Source organism: Rhagoletis zephyria, unplaced genomic scaffold, assembly GCF_001687245.7.
Source record: "Rhagoletis zephyria isolate East Lansing unplaced genomic scaffold, Rhagoletis_zephyria_1.1 Rzeph_scaffold_01977, whole genome shotgun sequence".
NCBI lineage: Eukaryota > Metazoa > Arthropoda > Insecta > Diptera > Tephritidae > Rhagoletis > Rhagoletis zephyria.
The window spans coordinates 41,118-64,921 of record NW_016159061.1 but is presented as its reverse complement, the minus strand read 5'-3'; the positions used below and the strand labels follow the sequence as shown (position 1 = coordinate 64,921).

The 23,804-nt window shown below is 33.9% G+C and overlaps 1 protein-coding gene across 1 annotated transcript in view; it reads right to left on the bottom strand.

Moving 5' to 3' along the window:
• Positions 1 to 23,804, bottom strand: part of LOC108365724 (extracellular serine/threonine protein CG31145) — an 86,112-nt gene that overhangs the window by 33,142 nt on the left and 29,166 nt on the right. The window contains exons 5-6 of the mRNA XM_017619855.1: positions 12,553 to 12,677; positions 2,559 to 2,637 (exon numbers count right to left, since the gene is read on the bottom strand). Of these exons, the coding sequence (XP_017475344.1) occupies positions 2,559 to 2,637; positions 12,553 to 12,677 (204 nt within the window). The remainder of the gene's footprint in view (positions 1 to 2,558; positions 2,638 to 12,552; positions 12,678 to 23,804) is intronic.

Here is a 23,804-nt window from a genome sequence, read left to right as displayed (position 1 = left end):
GGAGAGACTTATGTAGTGTTGTCGAGGCTACTTCCGAGACTGGCGGATTAAGAAAGATTCGGTCGAGATCCTCAAACCCGAAACAGTACAACTGCTCCTGGGCACACATTTCCCAGGGAGTTCGCAGACAGCAGCTCTCTACACCCTCCTTCGGGCGGGGTAGTGAACGTGGCTGTCACAAGGGAAAGGATTGCTTGAGCGATACAAAGCTACCCGCGGAACTGACTGCGGCGCTTGGAAACTCTCTAAATTTTCCAATGAACATTTTCGTAGCCTGTTTTAAGCTAAATTACATACCGACGTCGTGGAGATCTGTCTACGTTATCCTTATTCCTAAAGCCGGTAAGGCTTCACATACAAATCCAAATTATCGCAGACCCATTAGTCTTTCTTCCTTTGTACTTAAACCCCTAGAAATTATAATTAGTAAATTTTTCAACATCTAGATGCCCATGTGAAGGGCAATTCCATGGAGACCTCGTTGCACAACCTGGTTGGTTTTATTGAAAAGTCCTTCAGTTACAAGGACTATTGTCTTGTAGCCTTTCTAGACATTGGGGGAGCTATTAAAAACATAAATTCAGAGGCCATAAAATGGCCTTGGGGGGATAGGAACTGAACGATTCTATGGCGTTAACTCGGCTTCAAGATATGTGACCAGGGGCGCACGACAGGATGGCGTGCTCTAGCCACTCCTTTGGAGCTTATCCGTGACCTCTCTCTTGCGAGAGACGAAATGGGGAAGCAACAAGGTTAGTTCCAGCAAACTCCGAGCGATTTTATGCAGAAAGATATAGTTTTCATCCGGGTTACACGGACTGTTGTGTTGAAACTCTGGTTCCGGATAAGAACTTCATGGGGATATAGGGGGTATAGGGAGGAGGATTATTCCGGGCAAAGAAAGCATTGGTATACCCTTTTCCACATACAAACTCTCTTAAAAGCGATTTTTTTTTTATATACTCGCGAGAGCGAGAGATGGATGGGACCTGTCGCATTTCGAGGCAAGCTTGGCTCAAGTGGGATCGAAAAAGGTCTCGAAGTATATAGTATCTAAAGAGGGAAGATACGTCTCAGATAATTGGTGCTCTAACAAGTCACTTCCTCATCGGAAAACACGCATAACGGCTCGGAGCGCATTATCGTAGATGCTGCAGAAGTTGCAAAAATTATGAGGAGGAGGAGACAGTTAATGCTGGTTCCTTAATAAACGAAGTAATTTGGTTTTTCAAGATTATAGCTACTCGTATCAACAGTGACCCAAGCGCTTCGCTTCTCTATCTAATTTGGCAGAATAGACGTAGCGTTTGTTTTTACCAATTATATCGGCCTCGTCGGCATACGCCAGATATTGTACGCTCTTGTAATGGAAACTCCTTTCAACGGAAATTCCTTACATTTTTCCATGTATGAGTATACGTTAGGGTGGTTCAAAAATTCATGTGAAAAAGTAAAGTCGGATTTTTTCAACTATCATCTCCTACGATTGTTCTATACCGAAAAAAACATATCGCAATTTTTTATTTTAAATGAAAAAATATTTATATGTCACTGAAAGCGCTCAAAAATTGCCGGGTAAGTATGTTATATCCGAAAAAAGACTTTTCAAAGAAATGATATTGAATTCTTGAAACTCTGTTTCTCTGCGGGCGATTCCCAATAATAATCCCAATTGTTTATTTAGCCTTTTTTTCATAGTAACTATATTTTATAGATCCATCGAAAGCCCTAGAAAATGAAGTGCGGACCAATAAAAAATCTTAACTATTAAAAATTAAAAAGTCTTCCGAAGAAAACCAGAGCTTACCGATCCCATATAATATACATGGAAAACTTTGAGCGTTTTGAGCGTCCTTTTAATTTTCTTTGATTTCAAAGTAAAAAACAAGGGCATATTTTTTCAATATAAAGTAATCCTAGGCGATGAGAGCATACAATTCCAACTTTATTAATTTTTTTTTTTACCACCCTAACGCACATATGTATACCACACATAGTCACATGAATATTTCTTCGAGTTCCTTTCGTTAGCCACTGAACGCACCTGAGCGTTGCCAATCAAGATATCAGCCATCAACTGTCACAATTCTTATTTTTCCTTCATCCATCTGTTCAGAGGCAATTGGACTTTTATTACTTCAATGCGTCGAATGCATGGCAAACGGGTGTTGCAATAAATTGCTATGGGCTGTGATTAAAAAAGGTTTATTCTGCTTGCCATATGCAATAACAGCCCCAATTAATGCGCTGTGAATAGCTGCTGCATATAAATGTGCGTGCGCCAGTTGTGACCAATTAAGGACTACGCCAATAAATATGTATATATGCAAATCACACATCTGCGCAATTGCAATGTAGTAATCAGTATTCACAATAAATTTCCACTTCATTGCATGCTCAACTATTCATAAGTTTCATACACGCAAAGTTAAGTGAATTTGGTTATTATCAGTGGTAAATCGTTTAACTACTTTGTTGATATTAATGTGGTCGATTCTTGTAATGAGCGTAGAGCCTCAACACTGAACACTCTTAAAATTATATAATTAATTAATTACCTCATTGGTTTCATCAGCGCCTTGATATCGTTGGGGAATTCGATGATCAATTTCAATTGTGTGCCGCCCTCTTTTTGTACTGCAAAGAAGTAATAATAAAACAAAAATTTAAAAAAAAATTCAAATTAAAATTAATATGTATGTTTATTTTATGCATAAGGAAAGTACATAATCAACTTAAGCATCCTATGCGTATACGTAACGTCCAATAAATAAGGCACACTCTTTGACTCATACGCCCCGTAAACGAGAGCGTGAGTAAGGCACTCTGCACTAGTGCTGCCAGTGATTTTTAGTGAAAACCTGCCAAGTGCAGATTAAATTGCAAAACTCGGTAAAAAAAAACTCAAAGAAATGTTTTGTGAAATGGTAGCTCGCCCTGCTAACCACTACACCACAGCGGCCGCAAAAATTTAACAAATTTTTAACTCATCCCAAACAGAAAAAATATAAGCAGATTTACCTGCAATTTTTTGGAATCTCATGCAAACATAACAAATGCAAAAGGTTGTGAGGAGCAATATGTGTATAGAATGACCAGCATACAAATTTTGGTGCATTAATTTTGCGCGGGAGACCCCATACTCCCCAAAATTCATTTGGTCCTAAAAAATCGTGTGACGGTACAATTAAAAGTTTGTTCCATCTACATAGTTTTGAAAACCGTGTGACGATTTGATGAAAACTAACTGGCGAGTAAAAAATTTGAATTTGAAAATTTTAACAAATAAAAAATGGCATCGTATTCTTCGAGAAATTCTAAAAATGCACCGTATTAATTTCAAATTTCAAATTTTCTCGACTGAAAAATAAGATATTCGAGCTAACTTGACGGCATGCAGTGTGCTTTTTTAAAACTTCATGCCAATTAATTGTAACGCTTTCGACACAAGCAATATTTTGATATGAAACAAAATGGCTGTGAAAGCTAATGTAATTGCCTTTCAAGAAAAAACATTGATATTGAGCCACAATCACTCGTTGACCTTAAAAAATTGGGTAAAAACAGTGTTCTTCGAAAAAAAAACCTGCAAAATCTAACGCATATATTAAAAAAAAAAAAACATTTTTTGTATTTTGTTATTATACTAATATTGTAGGTTTTGAGACGAGCAACACGATTCCACTGTCCAAAATTCGAAACAAAATTTGATCAGCTTAATTTAAAAAATGCATTGTTTATTGCATGCAACTGTGCACCCTTCACTCAATTTTATATCCCTCGAACAATAAAAGCAATTCAAGACCCCCGTGGATCGGGCCCTGCATAGTCCGCACACAAAAGCATAATATTGTTATGGTCGCTCAATTTAGCAATTTATTTTTGTGAATCATCTTATTCTTTACATACAAAATATTCAAATATTTTTAAAAGTAAAAATATTTTTTTAACCACCAGCAAACCACGTATTTATCCCAACGCACGAAAACATCACAAACTAACTAGTGTTGTAAGCCACAAAACCCACATAAAAGGAATATTCAATTTAATATACACACTTACATAAATAATTAAAACTGAAAAAGTTAAAAAAAAAATAGTCTACGAAGCTGCGCCATAACTCAACTTAATACACAATTAAACTTTTCTAAGCGCTAACAGGCTAACAATGTATGTAAGCTTCTACTTCCGGAGCGCGAAGCTTTAACTAACCAACCTGGCATCAAAAACTCGGAAAATTGGCCAAATAAAAATTCGAAAATTGTTTAGACCGGAGCATACAGGCAACTGCGCTCCCCATGAGGTGTGTGTGAATGCGTAAAAACATCTCGACAATATACAAGCATACACACAGCACTGAAATAAACCATACGCATTTACTATGTGGCAGTTATTTGAAACTAGCCCCCTACCCCTCCTGCGGAAGGATGCCAACTGAGGAAAACAATCGTACATGCGGCCGAAAGGTTATTATTATTTCGTTTTTTTTTTGTAAGACTTTTATGCTAACACACACAAGTGAAGAGAAATACAAAAAAGCTGCATCTCACACTAAACCAGCAATGCATTTGAAACAAAAAACATCTAGATACGTCAAGCATTTTATTATTTCTGAAAAAAAGGATACCATCCCAAAAAGTCAGGCGTATAAGTGCATTTCCTTTTTCTAGGCTCTGCCATTTACAAGAGCGTTGAATGAGTGCACGTTTCCATTAAGTGAGTGCTCGCATGCAGTGTACATGCAAACGTACATATATGTATATGTGCATTAGGGTGGTCCAAAAAAAATTTATTTTCCAATCAAAAAAAATATTTAGATGTTGCTCAAAGCGCTCAAAGTTTTCCATGTATTTTAAACAACTTTTCGTAGAAAGGGTATGGAATTCTTGAAAATCGATATTTTTCGATAGGAAAACTCTGATTCTCTTCAGGATGCTTCCAGTAACTATACCCAATTGTTTATTTAACCACTACTTTCTCACATGCATTTTTGGACCACCCTAATGTGCATTTATAAGGCTGCACATAGAATGCTTGCATGCGTAGCGAAAACAACAACGCAATTCGCACACGCAAACTTGTCTGCCTTTGTTTTCATTTTTTTTTTGCTTTTGTGTGGGCGAAATGAACAATTCTTCTGATCATGGGTTGCTAACAAACCCCAAAAAAAGCCCATAACAATTTGAAACAAAGCCAAATAAACACACACAGTGCAAAACCATACACTTTAACCGCAAAACTTGCGCTGACAAGCAGTAAAAGAGGGGAAAACGAATGCATAAACAATTTTTAGTTTGTTTTCCTACATTGTTGTCAGTAGAGAGCATTGAAGTTTATACTCCGGAAAATTCCGCAACTTCTGTTGATTCTACTATTTTCAAAGCCGCAATGCAATTGTTTTTGGAAATGAATTGTTGTTATCAAAAGCCAGAAAGCGAGATAATTGTCTAAATAGTAGATACGAAAGTCTAGAAACACACAAATGAGACGACTAGAGAGACAAGAATTCATTCTTTAGATATCTACATTAGACCGAACCGGCTTACAAACTAACAGTAAAAAGCTCCACGTACAACCCTGAGTGCAAAATATTTTTTTCACAGTAATTTCAAAAAATACTAAATAAATTATTTGGCCGAACCTAGGGAACGCCCAAGGCGAATAAATATGAAGTTATAACAGGAGTACAAAAACAAAAATTTACATGTATCTGTACTAAGAGTGTGGAAATGCAAACAAAATTTTTCAATTTGGCCGTGAAATATTTTAATTGTGATTATGCCCTTAATACAAAAATACCCTGAATTTTCTTAATCCGGTTTCGGTTTTGCTCTGACTACTTTGGGTCAAAAGATATTTGATTTAAAACTCATCGAAGTTTAGTCAAAATTAAAAACTGGTTTTTGTGATGAACATTTTTCAACTTTGGAGAAGTAGTGTTCATAAACGGCAAACGATATTTCATAAATTTTGTTTCTGTTTGAAAGACACATTGATCTTTTATTTAAAGTAAGCTCTTTCTTAACTTTGTATTAATCTAAGTTAATTAATTTTTGTGTTGGTAATAAAAGGTTTATTTTTTACATTTTTTAACTTTACTTAAGTTTTTAGATACTAAGCCAGAACCAGCCCAAAAACCAATTACATGGCGTCTACTATCAGTTATCCCAAATAATAAAAGATGTAAACCAGCTGCGAGAAAGTATGGGTTTTTCATATAAAAAGGATTTAAAGTCCAAAATCTTAAAATATTAGTAAAATTGGGTTAACTTTGCCTTACAAAAATTAAACAGGAATCTGTGAGAAGTGAATCCTAAAATGGTGCGAATTAATAAATTCAAGTATATGTACGCTTGAGCAAAATTCTGATTTATTGAATATGTTGCTGATATCTTCCGATCCTCTAATCACATCACTTCATCACAATGTAAAAAAAAGGGAAAGGAAGTTGCGGCAGATCTTGATGATGTTTTGGCATAAGTATTTGTACACCTCTTTATACATATTGCTTTTCAAAGTCAAATTTAAAAATTAAATTTTTTATAGTTGAAAAAATTTCAGCTGAACAAAAACACATGGAAAAGTGGAAATAAATATGATTTCTATGATGTGGCTGATTTTACATGGTAAAATTTCAAAAATAATTTAAAATTTTAATCAAAAATTTGCATTAAGTGAACGATAGCCACATGAAACTTTGCAATCCAAAAAAAAACATGAAATTTTGGAAGATCTTGAAGGTTGAATGAAAATTGTATCATTTTCGGGTTAGTTTACAAAGTCTATTTTATTTATTTTTTTACTGTTATTGATAATTACATAAGTCTCTTCCAGTACCGAAAAAAGGGATAAAATAATATGTTTTTTAATAATCTAAAATAACTGGCAACATACATATATACTTCCATAATTCACGAAGGCCTTAACCAGCACTTTTTTCGAAACTTCGTTTTTCACAGATTTTGATAGGATGTTTTAAAATACGCCTTAAATAAAAATTTTCAAGTGCTAGTACCGAAAACCACTTTTTAAAAATCCTTACCTGTTTTGGTAAGTATTACAATTGGGTAATTGAGGTCAAAGAACTTTGGAGCAAAAAAATGTTCTCCTCGAAACAAGAACATCATTAAGGCCCGACTGTAAATGCCAAATATATCACGAAAAATACGAAATTGCCTTGCAAAATTATATACTATATGCTCAACGGTGTATGACGAACTTTTTTTCTAGTATGTACACTCTAATGCACATAGTATGTACTAGATACAAATGTATATTAATAACTATTAGATGGAGTAGAAATTCAGCTCAGGAGTATTTAACATAGATGATCCGGGTGCGGTTCCTGCCGAATATGATAACTGTAATAGCAGCTATAACTTCTACCGATTAGGCCTTGCTGATTTCATTGTGCTTATATGCAACAAACATTGCTGGCAACGGTTTTGCGACACTGCTGTCATTCGAGCATGTTCGTCATTTAAGCTACATTCTCAAAGAAATTAATTTGTCAAAGATAATGCCATATTACTGTGGATATTTCCCAAATTTGTATATCTTTCACTTTATAAATAATTGAAAACTTTAATGCCATTTTCCGAAATAGTAAAACATTTAGGGGCACAATGGCTTGTACATATGAATTTCCAATATTTGAAGCGAGATCTGTATAAAATATCATACTTCCTTGAAATATTCTCAAGACCAACTATGTATTACAGCCACATGTGATATAATTAGTCCAATGCTAAATACATATATACATATGTATGTATGTATTCAAAGATACCCATATAGTCGCTGCATGCAACTTTAAATAATTAACAAAGTAAGTAGCATGCATATTTTTTCCATCTCACAAGTACACGAAAATAGTCAAGCATAAGGAAATGGCTTCATTACGCAAACAAACATATGTGCATACATACATCAACACTTTTCAAAAATTAACCCAACTAAAAGAGCCCTGCAACAATTTGCAACTATGAGAGCAATTTCAGATCCAACTAGCTTAATTGCACTTATTTGGTTGTTACTGTTTAACATTTGTTGTACTTTGTAAAGGCGCATCCTACAGTTTGTTAACAAAAGTAGGTATGTATTCAGGTACCTTGACATTTGTAGGCAAACCGCAATTTAACTCGACGTAGCCAGCAGAATGTAGCGGTTGCTGCTTGAAGTATGAGTTGTTTTAACTCCACCAACATTGTTGCTACTGTGTCTTGTTAACAATTTGCAAGTAAGTATGTACATATACAAAACAACACGCTTGTGTGAGAAGTGAGTGGTTAGATTGAAAAGAAAAAGTTTTACATTTATGTATTACAAAAGACAAAACAAAAAAACCAATGGATGTTAGTATAAAGTTGCAAAATCAATTACAATTATTTCCCAATTAAAAACAAAGTAAACTTAGACAAAAAGACAAAAAAAAATAAATATTCATCAATTAACCAGTAAGCAACAAATTTAAATTGGTCAAATATATGAACGCATTGCATTACTTGCAAGTTGCTAGAAAGCAAAATCCTAGGGCAACCTCGGGTGAAACAGGAATGTTTATTTTTTTTTTGCCCAGCGCAAACTTTACGCCTTGATTCCCATTTTTCATCTCTTGGTAATACCTGATAAAATCAGATGGCTCGCTATATTTGCTATTTAGAGGTATTTCTCAACTCCTCCCACAAATTTCTTTGCATATAAGAGAATAGAATAGAAATGTGTGTATATGTCTATATATAGAATAATATATACATATGGGGTATTTTTCTGAACGTTATAAAAAAAAAACGCTAAATTACATACATACTGTGGAGTTGCTTATATCGACTATTTGCTTACATATATAAATATGTGAACGAAGGAATAATACCGGCTTTTTTAATATATCCAGCGGAGATGAACGCAAAAACAAAATTTTGGCTGATGGCGACCACCAAAAGGCGTTAATGAATATTTAAAATTAATTCAAGCCACTATTATAAAACCCAAAAAAACCCATAAAATTTATTTTCCTTCAAATATAGTTTTTGAAAAAACAAATTGTGTATAGGGTTTAAACTTTAAAATTGACTTGACTTTATTCATTCAAAAAATTGTTGCTTTCGGAAATATGAAAACCTCTTTCGAAAGACACTTTACATGGAAGGTGTGACTACTCATGCAACTGCTTTCTGAAGTTTCTCAATTTGACAGCCTCTTCGCAATATATTGCATACGAAATATATTGTCACGTCTGACACGCCTTTAACTGATTGAAACACCCACTGCTGGGAACGTAAAATTTTATTTGCAGGACCCGCCATTTTGAAAAAGGATGGAAAATGTTTATCCTAACTCTACAAGTAAAAATTTTCCAGTGTTTGGTAAATACTCATTTGTGGGAGTCAAATTCCAATAGAGTTTAAGTTTATCTCGACAATTTCAATTGATCAAACTACTTAAAAATACAGCCCGATTCACTTGAATAGGTACACATTTTCACCTCAAGATCCAATATTATATCTGGACTTTAAGGCATCAAGTTTGTTTCTGACATTGTTTCGAAGAATCATGGATTTTGAAGAAAATAACTGTTTATCAAACTACCCGAAAATTATACTTATTATTTTGATTCACTTGAATAGGTACAGGTATTCGTAGCATCATTATGTGTATAGGAAAGTTACTAGAATTACACTTAAAATCTTTTTCAAAAAAATTCATAAATTGAGGGCTGCACAAATACAGGACTTTACAGGCGATCTGTTGGAAATAAAACTGAAGGAAATGCAAAGGTTTTTGACAACTGAAGCCGGTTCATAGAATCGCATGAAAAAATCATGAAATGGAGCCAGAACACAAAAGCTAGACGGAGAAAACGCAAGTATTTTACGAGGTCAGCACCTTGTTGTATGACACCACAAGGGAACTACGGATTACTCTATACCAGAGGCGGGCAGCTTTGACAGAGAATTTTTGTAGTGAGCGAGAAATTTATGTCACTGTGTGCGTGCGAACAAGCGGTGCGGTTGAATGAAGCTTTCGCGAATATGCCCGCCGGGCAGGCGCCGCCCAGGTCTGCTCTATATACTTGTGTTCAGAAAATTTCAAAAAAGGGAATCAATTTTGCTATATAACGTAAAGAATCACGACAGGACAGCTAGAAAATAGTGGTTTTCTCGAACGAAAAATAAAATTTTGATAGCGGATTTAATAATAAATGTCACGAGTTTTAACAGGACGAACGTTGTTTGCAAAACGAATTAAAGAATTTTTTTTTTTTGTTCCATATTTTTGCACCTTGTTCTTGAATATACTAGCAAAATTATGCACCGATTCACAGTACCAGATCTGTAAAAACGATAACGAAGCAAAGTAATAATCTTTTCAGCGTTCGTACTATTCACTGGAAAGGGGAACAGTTAATCGTAACCGTGACTAAAAAAATTTATTTTTAATCATTAACCCTTAATTTTATTGATTAGGTTTGGTGATTAATTAATTTACGCTGGAATGAATTTTAGTTTTACATGGAAAAAACCTCAATAACTTTAAAAGTTGGGGAGGTTCAAAAATATTATGGCCATTTTGACATGGGGGCAAAACTACATAAATTTCCATCAAAATATATTAAATTTCCTACTGACTTATAAGCAATTTCGATCACTTTGTGAAAAATTCCATGAATTTGCTGAACGTTACCGCCTTTGAGGCATGTCTTTCCGTTATCCGATTTTTAAATTCTTTCGCAGGTCACGTTTTTATGACCAAGTGAACCATTTTGGGGGAAGTCTTGCTTTGTAGGATAAAGTTGCAAAATAAGGCTCAGTCTAATGTACAAGCATACTATACACCTAAAAAACTATCACTTTCATTCGTACATGAAATTTAGTTTAAAATGTACATCGTGCTTCATGTTTTCTACTGAATTTTCAAGTTTATTAAAACAACAACATGAGAGAACATATTTATTTCACAGAATTTCATGAATACGCGCTTACATATGTGTGGATGTGTGCATTTATTTAAGCAGAAGTTCAAGCAACTTTCAAATAGACAAATAAATTAATTATGCGAAAACTTTAGCAACAAAAAAAAACAGGAAGAGCACTTGGTTGAAGCATTGTTTACACATATGTGCTTTAATTTTAGGAAGCATAATTGTTGTTCATATATACTCGTATATATATCTATATTAGTCTGCATAACCAAAAAAAGTTGCATTTTTACCGCCGGTATTGCAAAGTATATTATATTTTAAGACGTTCACCAAAACAGTCTATTCAGTTCTAATTAGTCAGAGTTTTGCAATCTATTTTATATATATATATATAAGCAGAGCAAAACTCTTAAATCAAACTTTTTCTTCTGTCGACAATAACTGAAAATTGTGAGTTTTCGTAGCCTAGAAAGAATTTTATTATTACATTCAAATTGACCCTATTTGACTTGTTAAATGAAAAAGAGCATTTTGGAAAACGCAATCGTCCATATTGAACGTTTGGAGTTAACTTTGACGATTGTTTGATTACCAATAAGAATTCGAAAAAATATTCAAAATCAAGTTTTTGTGTTTCAAAACACACAAACTCCAAATGTTCAATGTGGATGATTGCGTTTTCCAAAAAGATCTTTTTCATTTAACAAGTTAAGTGGGGCCAATTTGAACTTAATGTAAGACTTGATTTCTAAACGAGTTATACGCTCATCATGAAAATTGGTAAATGCTATTTAGAATATAAGCTGACTATAAAAATTATTTGAAAAGGGCAAAATAGGCTTACCTTGTGAAGGTAAAGACTAAAAGTTAAATAACTTTTCTGCGTATTTAGTTTTTCTCTCTCACGTCAAGATTTTTTAAGAAGGACTTTAAAATTTCAAAAATATCAGTCCCAAAATCATTATAAAAATGTGGGTACCAAATAAAGTAGAAAATTCTGTAGAATTAAGAAATATTAAATTTTTTGTTACATGAGGACTAATGGGTATGGAATATGTCCTTTTAAAGTTTTGTACTTGAATATCCTTGAAAATTTGCAATATTTATTTCTGAAAAAATTATATGCTAAGGACTGAAACACAAACGATCACTTCCTCGAACTTCGTGCTTCTAACTTTATTAACTTAAAAAAAAAAAAACTGAATTAAAAGCGCATTTTTAATACCTATTCTTCCTTGTAAACCAAAAACTTTGCCGTATTTAAATACTACAGGATTATCCCTTTCATTTGGTAATCATAATGTTATTCTACATAGCACTGAGTTTTTGAATAATTTTTTGAATTAACAATATCTTTAAAATTTCAAATTACCTTCAAAAATACTGAAGTCAGAGTAAAAAATTAAAAACGCAGTTTGGCCCATAGTTTCGTGAGTGTATTGATTTTTGTGTTTTGAAATTCTGTTGCTTTTATCGCACGGTGTTACAACAGTCACATATTAAAAACAATTAAATTTTGTTGTATGTACCATTCGCGTACGTATGTATGTAGATGTAAAATGTAACTACTATGGCAGAAGCCTTAAGTTAAGTGTGTATCTACATACGTACATATTTATGTAATCACTTACCAACATGCTGCACCGGCAGCTTGATCATATCACGTAGCAATGCATCCACAGTGGTGTCATTCTCCTTGTACAGCTCACGCTTAGAGATGTGCCATTGAAATCGTTCCAGATTTGTTGCATTTTTGCTGCAAAGGAAATATTTAAAAATAAATAAGAAATCGACTCAACATTATGCACTTACAAAACATAAATAGGTATATGCAGAATTCTAATATGAGAGCAAAAAAATTCTATAACGACAGACATATTCGAGATCAGAAATCAAAAGAGCCCAGGTCTTGCCAACTCAGCGGCAGCTGCTGCCAATTCGCAATTGATATTTTGTATCATTTTTGTTTTTTTTTATTTTTTTTTTTTATCCTGTGCACTTGTATTAAGTTCCCTCGTTATTTGCATTTTTTAAACTCCCTTCCATTTGACATTTTCCACCATTTCATTTCTCAGCTACTAACAAAAAGTGAAATCGAATTTACGCCCATACAACTCAATGCCTGGTTGCTTTGGTATTTTGCATGCCACATTTATAGCTTGTTGCCATTCAGCAATTCAGTGCCAAAAATTTTCTAGCATGTTTACATTTAATCATTTGCATATACTCTTCTAAAGACCTCAAAGGAACACTTGCCAAAAATGATTTCGAATACTGGGAATTCTGTTAAATTCGGGTAAGTAATATTCGGCAAATTATCTTTTTCCTGAATACCCACTTAGGTAGCTACATTTGAAAGTAAATATGCATGTGAATAAATATCAAGCGCACACAAAACTTAAATTCGAGACATGCTTACTATTCAAAAATGGCTGCGAGGATATATAGAGTCTATTCAATATTTGGTTCGACGAAAGCATGCTTGGACGATTGAAAGTTAAGTGCATTTCGGCTCATCTGCAAAAATTTCCGCCCTGATATAAGCGTCAACTATCTCCGGATCAGCTTTCAGGGCATCGGCTATGAAGTCTTATCGCAAGAGAAACTATAGACTAAGTATTCACCAGAGACAAAATCTTGGAAAGATCCGACGAAAAAAAGTAGCTTTTACCCCAAAGCAGCAATCAAATAATTTCAAAACCGGGGCCAACTCCTTCAAAGATGTAGATTGATATCTGGTAGCAAACGTCCAGAGTGTACTTAAGATATGGAAAAAAAAAAGTTCCACTCTGCACCCGTGGGTGGACAACGTAAGAAAGAGCGCCGATTGAGTCAATGGGCGAACAAGTGTAGAGGGCCCTGAACTCGGGATGAACAACTAGCGCAACTTTGCAAAGGAGGCGGTTGGAAAAGCTTTTTAGTAACGGATCAAGCTGATGGACGAATTGAGAGCCAGAGGAGTTCTCTCGCAGAAAGTGTTCAAAATCAATTGGAGCATTTAATCGTTATTGCTGCTCCATAAAGTATGTATTGGGATACGGTCTACTGGATCTGTATGAAAATGCTATAGTTTTACCAAAAACCAAATAGATTAATTCATATTATTATTGTTTTGTGCATTTTATCCTTTGACATCACTTAATCCATACATATAATAAAATTGTAGCAGGCCGATGTCTGTACATTATAGATATTAAAGATAAATTAATATGGCCAAATCAACAATATTTAGAATTTCTGTCTGTCCGTCTTTATTTTTGTACGCACATCACTCGAAAGCTTATGAATTAAATTGAATGCAGTTTTCACTGATGTACTAAAAGTGGTCCAACTTAAAATATAGAAGGAAAAAAGTAGACAGTTGCCATCTGTTTGAAAATTAAACTGTAAATTTATAAGACAAAGTAAATATTGCAATATGGCTGTCAGAAGAATAAGGTTTAAGAAGGCTTACAGCCGAAGTTGGCACATGTTCGAAAATTTTAATTGATTAAATTAATAAAATAAATGAAAATCCTTCCACTCATTGGTAAGCGCAATATTCACCCAGTTTCTGACGGTGGCATCGATGGCCTAAGATAGAAATGCTACAACTGTTTGCGGACCAAGGAATACCTAAGCTAAACCTTCTATAACCAAGCGATCCGATGTCTTATAGCCAAGTACTCCAGAGTGATTCAGAAACATTCAGACTAAAATAATTTCGCTATGTTTTCTAATATAATTATTTGATATTTGCATAGCGCCCAACTAACTCGGAAGTAATTAGAGTTTCGTCTAATGCCTTAAGTACAGCTTGGCTGTCATTACAAATACGTAATCTCCTACTTCTATACCTTTTTCTACACATAGTCCATGGTCTTGAGACTTTTAAATATCTCAGCGTGAAATACCGAGGCATGTTCTCCAAGATAGAGGTAAAGAGAATATAGTTCCAATTACTTTCGATAACGACTCCAGCTGCTGACCGTGTGTCAGTTTTTGAAGCCATTACTAAAGATTCTACAATGTGTAAGCCCGGGCGCGACATTGTCGATAAGCCAGTAATAAGCCTCGGGGATCTCAATATTATAGTATCCCTTCAGCAAAGGCAGCGGTGGCGTACTATAAATGTGGCACTGAATATACATTCAAGACTAAATCTCCTTAATCACCTGCCTGTGCATAAAAATATTGATTTACGGTAAGTTTAACATTTCATTATTATTGAGAATATTATTTTCACACATATGTATATGTAGATATATTTGGCATTTAAACTAAGCCAGCTTTCCTGCATGGTTCGTTCATAGTTTGGACAGCGATTATCATAAGAAAACGTAGTTACATACATACATTCCTCCAGCGTTGGCTGCATTCCAACCCAAAACATTTTGGCATAGTTTTCCTGCAATTTGCCGGTAATGATATGCAAACAAGCAGCTGCAACAGCAGTGCCAACACCGCAACAACAGAGCCACAATGCGCTTGCAGTGCACGAAGAATGGAATATAAAGTCAAAATAGGAGTGCGAAAATATTCGCAACTATCTACTATACGGGCTCCCTAACGTAAAGCTAGCAGAGTTCAGGCAAAACGTAGCATTGAGCAAGAGGGCGAAGGGTATTGCAAAGTTTTACAGTTTCTAGGAAATTTTCGTCAAGAAGTTTCATGCGCAGCCAGTGAATTGGATAAATATGAATACGGATAAGTTGCAATCGTAATAAGAATGTCCTTAGGGTATACTTATGTATGAGATACATAAGGAAAAGAAGAAGACAATGTCTATTTATACATACATACATACGTATATGCATTAGTATCATGAGAAATATACTTTTTTGCACAAGCGTACGTACACAAGCGTGAGTAGCGCGATTTTTTTAACCATTCAACTGTTAAATGTAGCGTACGCGCTTTTGTCAGCATTCTTTTGGTTCTTGCCTTTCGTTAGCGTGCTTGGTGTGCCACACCATGGCGTATGAGTGATGCGCGCTTTGAGGTCTGGTAAAGTGGTTACCGATGTGCTGCAGTAGTTGATTGAGAAAATTGAATAAATGAAAAATGATTGATTACAAAAGAGTTTTACCATCAAAAAGATTCGTTCTGGTAACAAGGTAATAAGCTATTTGTGGAATTTTGTACTCTTTCAGGCTAATGAGTAAGAAATTTGAAAAGCTTTGACTTGCTTTTGGGTATTTCAATACATCGACAACTTTTAATAAATATTATTTCGAAAGTAAGTATAAGTTGTTTGTAAATGCATAAGTGCGGATTTTTTCAAATTACAAACAAATTTAATTTCCGCTTTTTATGGAAGGAAAATATACGGTCTTTGAATATCTTTTACGCACAGTATCAAAAACGACAAATACTGAATTGATACACCTTTCAAGAAAATGTGCGATATATATACTCGAGTTTTAAGATAATAAATTGAGATTCCAGGAGAAGTGGATATTTTTTCTAATTACCAAATATCTTTAACACGGTATTTACTAATACACAAATTCATAAAAAATAAAGAGGGCCTTAAATGCTTTATGTATCGAAAATCTTTATAAACCTATCTAATTCTGTTCTATTTTTTATGATAAAGATATAAATCTTTATCATTTTTTAATACACACTAGCGATCAGCTAATTAATCTAGGACATTAAAATACAATTTTAGTTAAAGTTTTAGAGATATCAATTTGAAACTTGGCATGATTTTTAAGAAGAATATAAGTTTCAATATGGTTATAAATAACTAGTTCAAAGCCTAGTTGGAAACATTTTCTATCAATTATATTTCAGATTTTTTCTATTTTTTGGAATAAGCAAGTAATTGTTCTACTTTGATTCAAATTCAGCCTCATCGAACGGCTTTTAAACTTTCCAGAGTCGACATCTCCCCAAAAAATTGTCAAAACTTGTTTTTCAACTGCTACAACTTTTCGGTTTTCACCACACTTAACCAAACTGTACAAAATACCTCGCGCAGTAATTAACTCATGCTCAAAATAAATTAATGAAAAACAGATAAAACAAGAGTAAAAACATCAGCTTTAATAATAAGGAGCATTAAATGCAGATATATGTTTTTCTGGAGTAAAACCAAAAGTTTGTAGAACACATATTTTGCAAATTTGGAGGAAATTTCATGATGAATTTGAAAAAAAAAATAAAATATATATATATATTTAATAACAAAATGGCCGCCATGGTCAAGGATTCTAGAAATTTTTATTTACAGTTCCCAGATTTCCCTAAAAAGAAAAAACTACCTTAAAATATTTTTTTCTAAAGAGCTGATACAGTTTGCTAGAAAAGTTTCCTAGGTCGTTTTTCATTAGGGTTTTTTATTAAGTTGTGAGAACCACTACTAGAACTACTGCACTTTAGACCCCACCTCATATATAATTTTTTGTTCGCCTAGACCTCCCCTATCACCTGCCAAAAGAAAAGCAGTTATCACTGGAACACTTTGTGTATGCAGACTGAGTCTTTTTTAGGATAGTTTGAAACTAGTTCCCTTTTATACTAGCTGGAACAAAAGCGTTTGATATTTTTTTTTAAAGCATTTTTATACATTAGTTACCGTTCTAGGTTAAAAAATTTCTTTCGTTGTTGTATAAATTCCGAGAACATAGTTATAAATTACATTCTAGAAAAAAGTGTTCACCAAACACTATGGAATGACCCTTATAAGACGCTTAGCAGAATTTGTTGAACATTTGCATTCGCAGAACTTTCGCAAAATTGGATGTGGATATTTAAAATGATGCAAATCATTCGCATTAGCGAATCCGAATGAAAATATTCTTGGAAGTGCGTGCTACCACTCCATTTAAATTAAAAAACAAAAATCAAATTTTAATAGGGAAAAGAAAAAAATTTATTTTTTTTATTTTTTTTCGTTTTGTATTAAATCCTGTTCTTTTGCAAAAAAATTAAAGCTTCTAACGATGAAAATCGATGGATAAATAAACAAGTTGTGAGTAGTCAAATTAAAATGTGCAATAATACCTACACTTTTGTTTTTGTAGTATGGCATAAATGAATTGTTTGACTATTAGTACTGAGGACTTTACACAGGAAAGTACACAGTTTTTTCCCATGGTCTGAACAAAACTGAATACTTTGATAAGCACTCTTGCAATTAGTGATAATATAATATGAGCATTCATATGATACTCAGCTGTATTGTAGGGATGTTTTGTATTAAATGGGAGCGAGAAATAAATGTTACTCATACGCCGTAGATGGCCGTACTCGTACAGGGCGTATTAGTAACTTTTTCCATGTTGAACTTAAAATGTTAATATTTTGGAAAGATGACCTGATCAAGAAAAATGGTGTACGGTGTTATTACTTGGGTCACAGTTTTAAAGACTTTTTCTACATTAAACATCTCAACTCCAAGCGTGAATTTATACTCTCCTTTTATATATCCTCTGAAATTGTCACTAGTATATTAACATAAAGTCAGCCTTCATATCTGACTTATTTTATGTATGTTTATACTTTGAAACTAATGTACTTCAATTCTTAACAAAGCAGTCGTATGCATAAATACAAAGAGAACTGTAAAAATATTTATGAAGTTGTGACAACTTCCACTGGCTACGGTCCAATGCTTGTGAACTGTTGCTATTATTGGATTTGCATGCTGTGAAATGAATTGGAATTTGAAATGGAGAAAAGAAGGAGAAAAAGGCAAAAAGTAAAATCGGAAAGTTGTCACATAATTGGCTATAGCAACGTAATTGAGTGAAATAAAAGTTATGAAACATAGTGTTGCAGAAGAGTAAAGTTCTAGATATGTATATGTATGCTAGACTTTTTGCTGGCCAAGCAATATGTTAACACTTATACCTAGTTCTGTTATGCTATTCGTCATTTTATTACAGTGTGATTTCTAATGTTTCAATCGAATGAAATTCTATGGGACTAAGAGAAATTATTTTCTACTCTCCAGTTCATTTACAGAAGTGTGGAAAATACTAACAAGAGGGCAATGAGAAGGCAACATTTTTGTAAAAACGAAAATGCCATAATAAAAAAGTTGTTCATTTATAATCTCTATGAACCAATTTTTTTCAAGTAGATTTTCATGATATTACATTCAAAAAATATCGATGGACTCCTGCCTCTCTATAATGCAGTTTTCTCAGAGTACGACGCCAAAGCAGATCTGGCATTATCTGTTAAACAGGCAAGGTGCAGGGAGCGTAGTGCCCTACATCAGAAGATCGCACAGATAACCTAAAAACTACACCATTTCCAGTAGTAAATAAGAAAGCGTCAGTTGTGGGAGAGACCCAGAATAATATTTATTTCACGGTGGAGTTTTAAAAAAGGCATCAAAATTTTCGGCAGAATTATAAAAGTCTTTTGATAATAACTATATGTGAGAAAAATTTTTTAAGTCATCGATTACTTTTATTTTAAGACCTATATAACAAAAGTCTTTTCATAATAATTTCATTGAGCTAAGTATTTTTCAGTCTTCAAAGCCTTTTATTTTGCGATTTTTATTATAAAAGTATTTTCATCATAACTATGAGTGTGAAAATATGGTTTAAGTCGTAAAGGACGGGGCTTCTTCTGGACACTTTCAGGATTAGTTCGGGACCTTTTCGGGATTAGTTGGGGCCCAGTTCGGGCTAGTTGGGAAGTAGTTTGGTCCCAGTTGGGGACTAGATTGAAACTATATTATATATTTTATATATATTGTCCCGAACTTGTCCCCACTAGCCCCGGACTGGTCTTCAACTAATTCGGAAATGGTTCTGAACAAGCCCCGTCCTTTAAGACTTAAAAAATTTGTTCGTACTCATAATTATTATGAAACGACTTTTATTATATAAGTCTCAAAATAAAAGTCTTTGAAGACCCAAAAATAGGTATCTCCCTGATAATTATTATGAAGGACTTTTATAATATAAATCCTTGAACAACAGTTATAGATTGGGCCAAACTCACAGTGCGTAGTTAACTCAGAATGGGCAGTTAACTACAGATTTTCAGTACAGACTTTTATAAAACAACACACTGTGAATTTGGCTCTTAATGAGCAAGCGTCAATTGAAAGTAAGAATAGTCAATTGTAAATGAGATTAGGGATATGGGAATATGGGGAAGTATCAGTGTAAATGCGAGAGTGGCATTTTTAAATAAGAATAATGAGTTGTAAATGAGAAAGCGTCAAATGAGAATACGAAAGCGTCCTTCATAATTGAGAATAATCAATTTTAAATGAGAATTGACAATTTTAATTGCGAATGTGTCAATTGGAAATGAGAATAGTTAATTGCAAGTGGGAAAGCGTTGAATGAAAATGCGTAAGTGTTTTTGAAAATGAGAAAGCGTTTTTTGAAAATGGGAAATAAAAGTAAAATCATTTTGTACCATATATTTAATAATTAATTTAAGGACGCTTAACTCGGTAATAACACTGTGCGACAGCCGAAACCAGCCCGGAACTTGTTAACATTTTCTGAAAGTATACCCATCCAGTAGTAAAACACTCGATGGATTTGCGAAAGTTAACTCGCATTTTTATTCTGTGGCCTACTAAAGTTGTCATGTCTCAGTCTGAGTAGTTTTCAAAAAAGTGGAAAAATTGTTAAAATAAATGTGTGAGTGAAATTAAGAAATTAAAGGTTAAGAAGTTTATAGTAAAATTTCATGGGAAATCTTTTCGTAGAAAACTTTAACATATTAGCTCCCGTCTTATGGGCTCGTTTTGACCCATACTGCAAGGATCCTCGCAAAAAGAAAGTTTGGTACGTCGTTAGAGGATTGATATATCCAAGAAAATTACTCTTCGGAAAATTTTATTAGGGGGCTTCTACGGCAAAAACTTCATGACACAAACGAAAAAGTTTCTATATAATTAAAACCATAAAATTTATGCAAAGAAGGAATAACAGCCAAACACAATTTTAAAAAAATTAAAAAAAAAAAACAAATTTTGTTAATTTTTTATTTAAGTTTTTTAGAGACTTTTACGTTGGTAGCATGAAGGTTTTGCCTGGGAAGATCCCTAGTAAAATTTTCCGAAGAACAATTTTCTAGAATGTATAAATACTCTAACGAACATTCAAACTTGCTTTTTGATGGGGAATGTCTTAACCTTTAATTTTGCCTAGACATTTATTTTAACCATTTTTCCCACTTTTTTGAAAACTACTTAGGCCGGGACATGAAAAATTTAGTAAGCCATAAAATAAAAATACGAGCTAACTTTTGCAAATCCATCAGGTTTTTATACCCGAGCGCACTTGTGCACAAGGGTATATTAATTTTGTTCACATAACGGTTGTTTGTAACAGCCAAAACGAATCGAGATAGATATAGACAAATGTATACATAAATGATCAGGATGAAAAAAGAAATCGATTAAGCCATGTCTGTCTGTCCGTCCGTCTGTCCGTCTGTCCGTGTACACGATAACTCGAGCAAAAATTGAGATATCTCAACGAAATTTGGTATGTAGGTTTCCCTTAATCCAAGGTAGGTTGGTATTGAGAATGGGCGAAATCGGACTTTAACCACGCCCACTTCCCATATAACGGTAAATTCCAGAAATACGAAAACTGCGATATTTTAGTAACTACTGAAGATAATTCACTCAAAATTGATATTTACAATAATTTTTCGACGAAAAATTAGAATATTATAAATTTTTGGAAAATGGGCGTAGCCACGCCCACTTATGGTTACATGTGTATATCTTGGTAACCGCTGCACCAATTTCTTCCAAACTTGACACTTGTTGGTCCTGCTACAACATACCAAATGGCCGAAAATGTTTAAAATCGGACAATAACCACGCCCACATCCCATATAACGGTAATTTAGAGAAATACAAAATCTTCGATAAATCATTAAATATTAAAGCTAATTTATTCAAAATTGATGCTTGCAACAATTCCGGGTATTTAATGTTCGGCTCCGCCCGAACTTAGACTTTCTTACTTTTTTATTACTGGATATGTATACTTTCAGAAAATATTAGCAAGGTCCGTTCTGGTTTGAATTGTCATAAAATTGTCGCACAGTGTATGTAATTATTTAATGAGGCCGCTATAAAAAGAGTTTTAAAGTTTTCAGAAAGTTACGATCTTCATAGTTGCTGTTTGCAAGTTAGTTAGTTAAGAATTCAACAAAACATTGCTGGCCAGATGAAAACGATCTCGGTCGAATTCCGAAAAAGCTTTACCAATGACAAAAACCATATTTTCGCCAAAAGAATGCTCTTTTGAAGGCTGGTTGCTTTGTAGTTCATAATGACCTACTTTAATATGTTTAAATCATTTATTCGACACTGACAATAACTATATAATGTGTTTAAGGCCAGATAATCGATCAACAGAGGGGTTCCTTCAAAACCGAAACATGTGCTGCATGGATAACCACAGTATTGCATCGTTGGGAAAACCAGAGAAACCACCTGGAGGACTCAGTTGTGGTATGCGATAATGCTCCATGTTACTCCAGAATTGAGAACGCTGTGGTTGATGATTCTAATGGACGAGCACAAGGGCTAAGTTTAGCGCCATATTCTACCATGCTAAACCCCATTGAAATAATTTGGGGTAAAGGAAAAATGTCCCCTTCAAATACATCTTTCAAACCCACTGGTAAACGTGCCAAATGTTGTTGAGAAAGGGCTGCAATATTTGGAAAGCTGGTGGATGACGGAAAAGCAACATCCTTACTTGTAAATGCTTTATCGTTACAAGGCATGCCCGTTGGCAAATAATAAACTTGCATATTTTTTATTATAAGTATCCATTTATTATAAGTATCCATACAGATACTGAAATTTAAATGAGTTTCTCAATTCCAAACGATGCTTTCGCATTCACAATCAACTATTCTCATTTCAAAATGACGCTTTCTCATTTGCAACTGGCAATTGTGTAGAACAGTAAGAATATTTACATTATTTGAAATACCATACTAGTATTTTTCATTAATATATAATTGCATATGTATTTTCTGCTTTGTAATTTTAATTCTTGAAAAAATATTAATTTAACAATTCAATAGAAAAAAAAACAAAACATGCCAGCTGAGGGCGTACGCTTTGCGTGAGAAAATTGTACACGTTGACATGGTGTACGTTTTTCTAATTTATACTCTAGAACGATCTGAAAACTAAATCCCTTTGTAATTGAGTCACGTAAATTAAAAGTGTAACATTCTTCCAGAGCTGAAGTGTTCAAAGCATCAGCGTTACTAGGTCACACTATCATTTTCATAAAAAAAAACTAACAAAAAATGCAAAAAAAACCTGATTTTCTGTTTTTTATAACTTTCACTTTAAAACCACCCTTTCAACTAAATGTATCAGTAGACAATCTTTAACAAACAAAGCGACGCCAGCAGCGATGGCAAATGCCGGACGAGTACATGCGTCAAGTAAGAATGGGCAAAACTAAATTAGCTCAGCGTATAAAACGATTTGAGAAACGTCACTGGGGAACTTTCGCCACCAACTCTTTGCTTACGCTGGTGCCTGCCATAATGGAATTATAAGTCCTAGGTGTTATAGCAAACACGCAACGAGACTCAGTACCAGAGGGATAGCGTGATGTGCATCAGTGCGTTGTAGATAAAATAATTTTATTCCATACATTGCAAAGATGATTTAGATTTTTTAAGAGGCTATTTGCAAAGCAGGGTATTAACAATATTAATTTTTTACTAGTGAGCCCGCAAGGCGTTAAACGCCCAAAATTTTTGTTTAGTCGAGTTCTCTTCTCTTCGTTTAACATACATACACCTTCAGAAAGGCACTAACCAACAAATTTTTCATCAAAAACAGCTAGGGCTTTTTCAAAAGTGGCACGAAACTCCGTTGTTTTTGGTACTAAAACTTTAACATTTTTATAGAAGGTGTATTTTA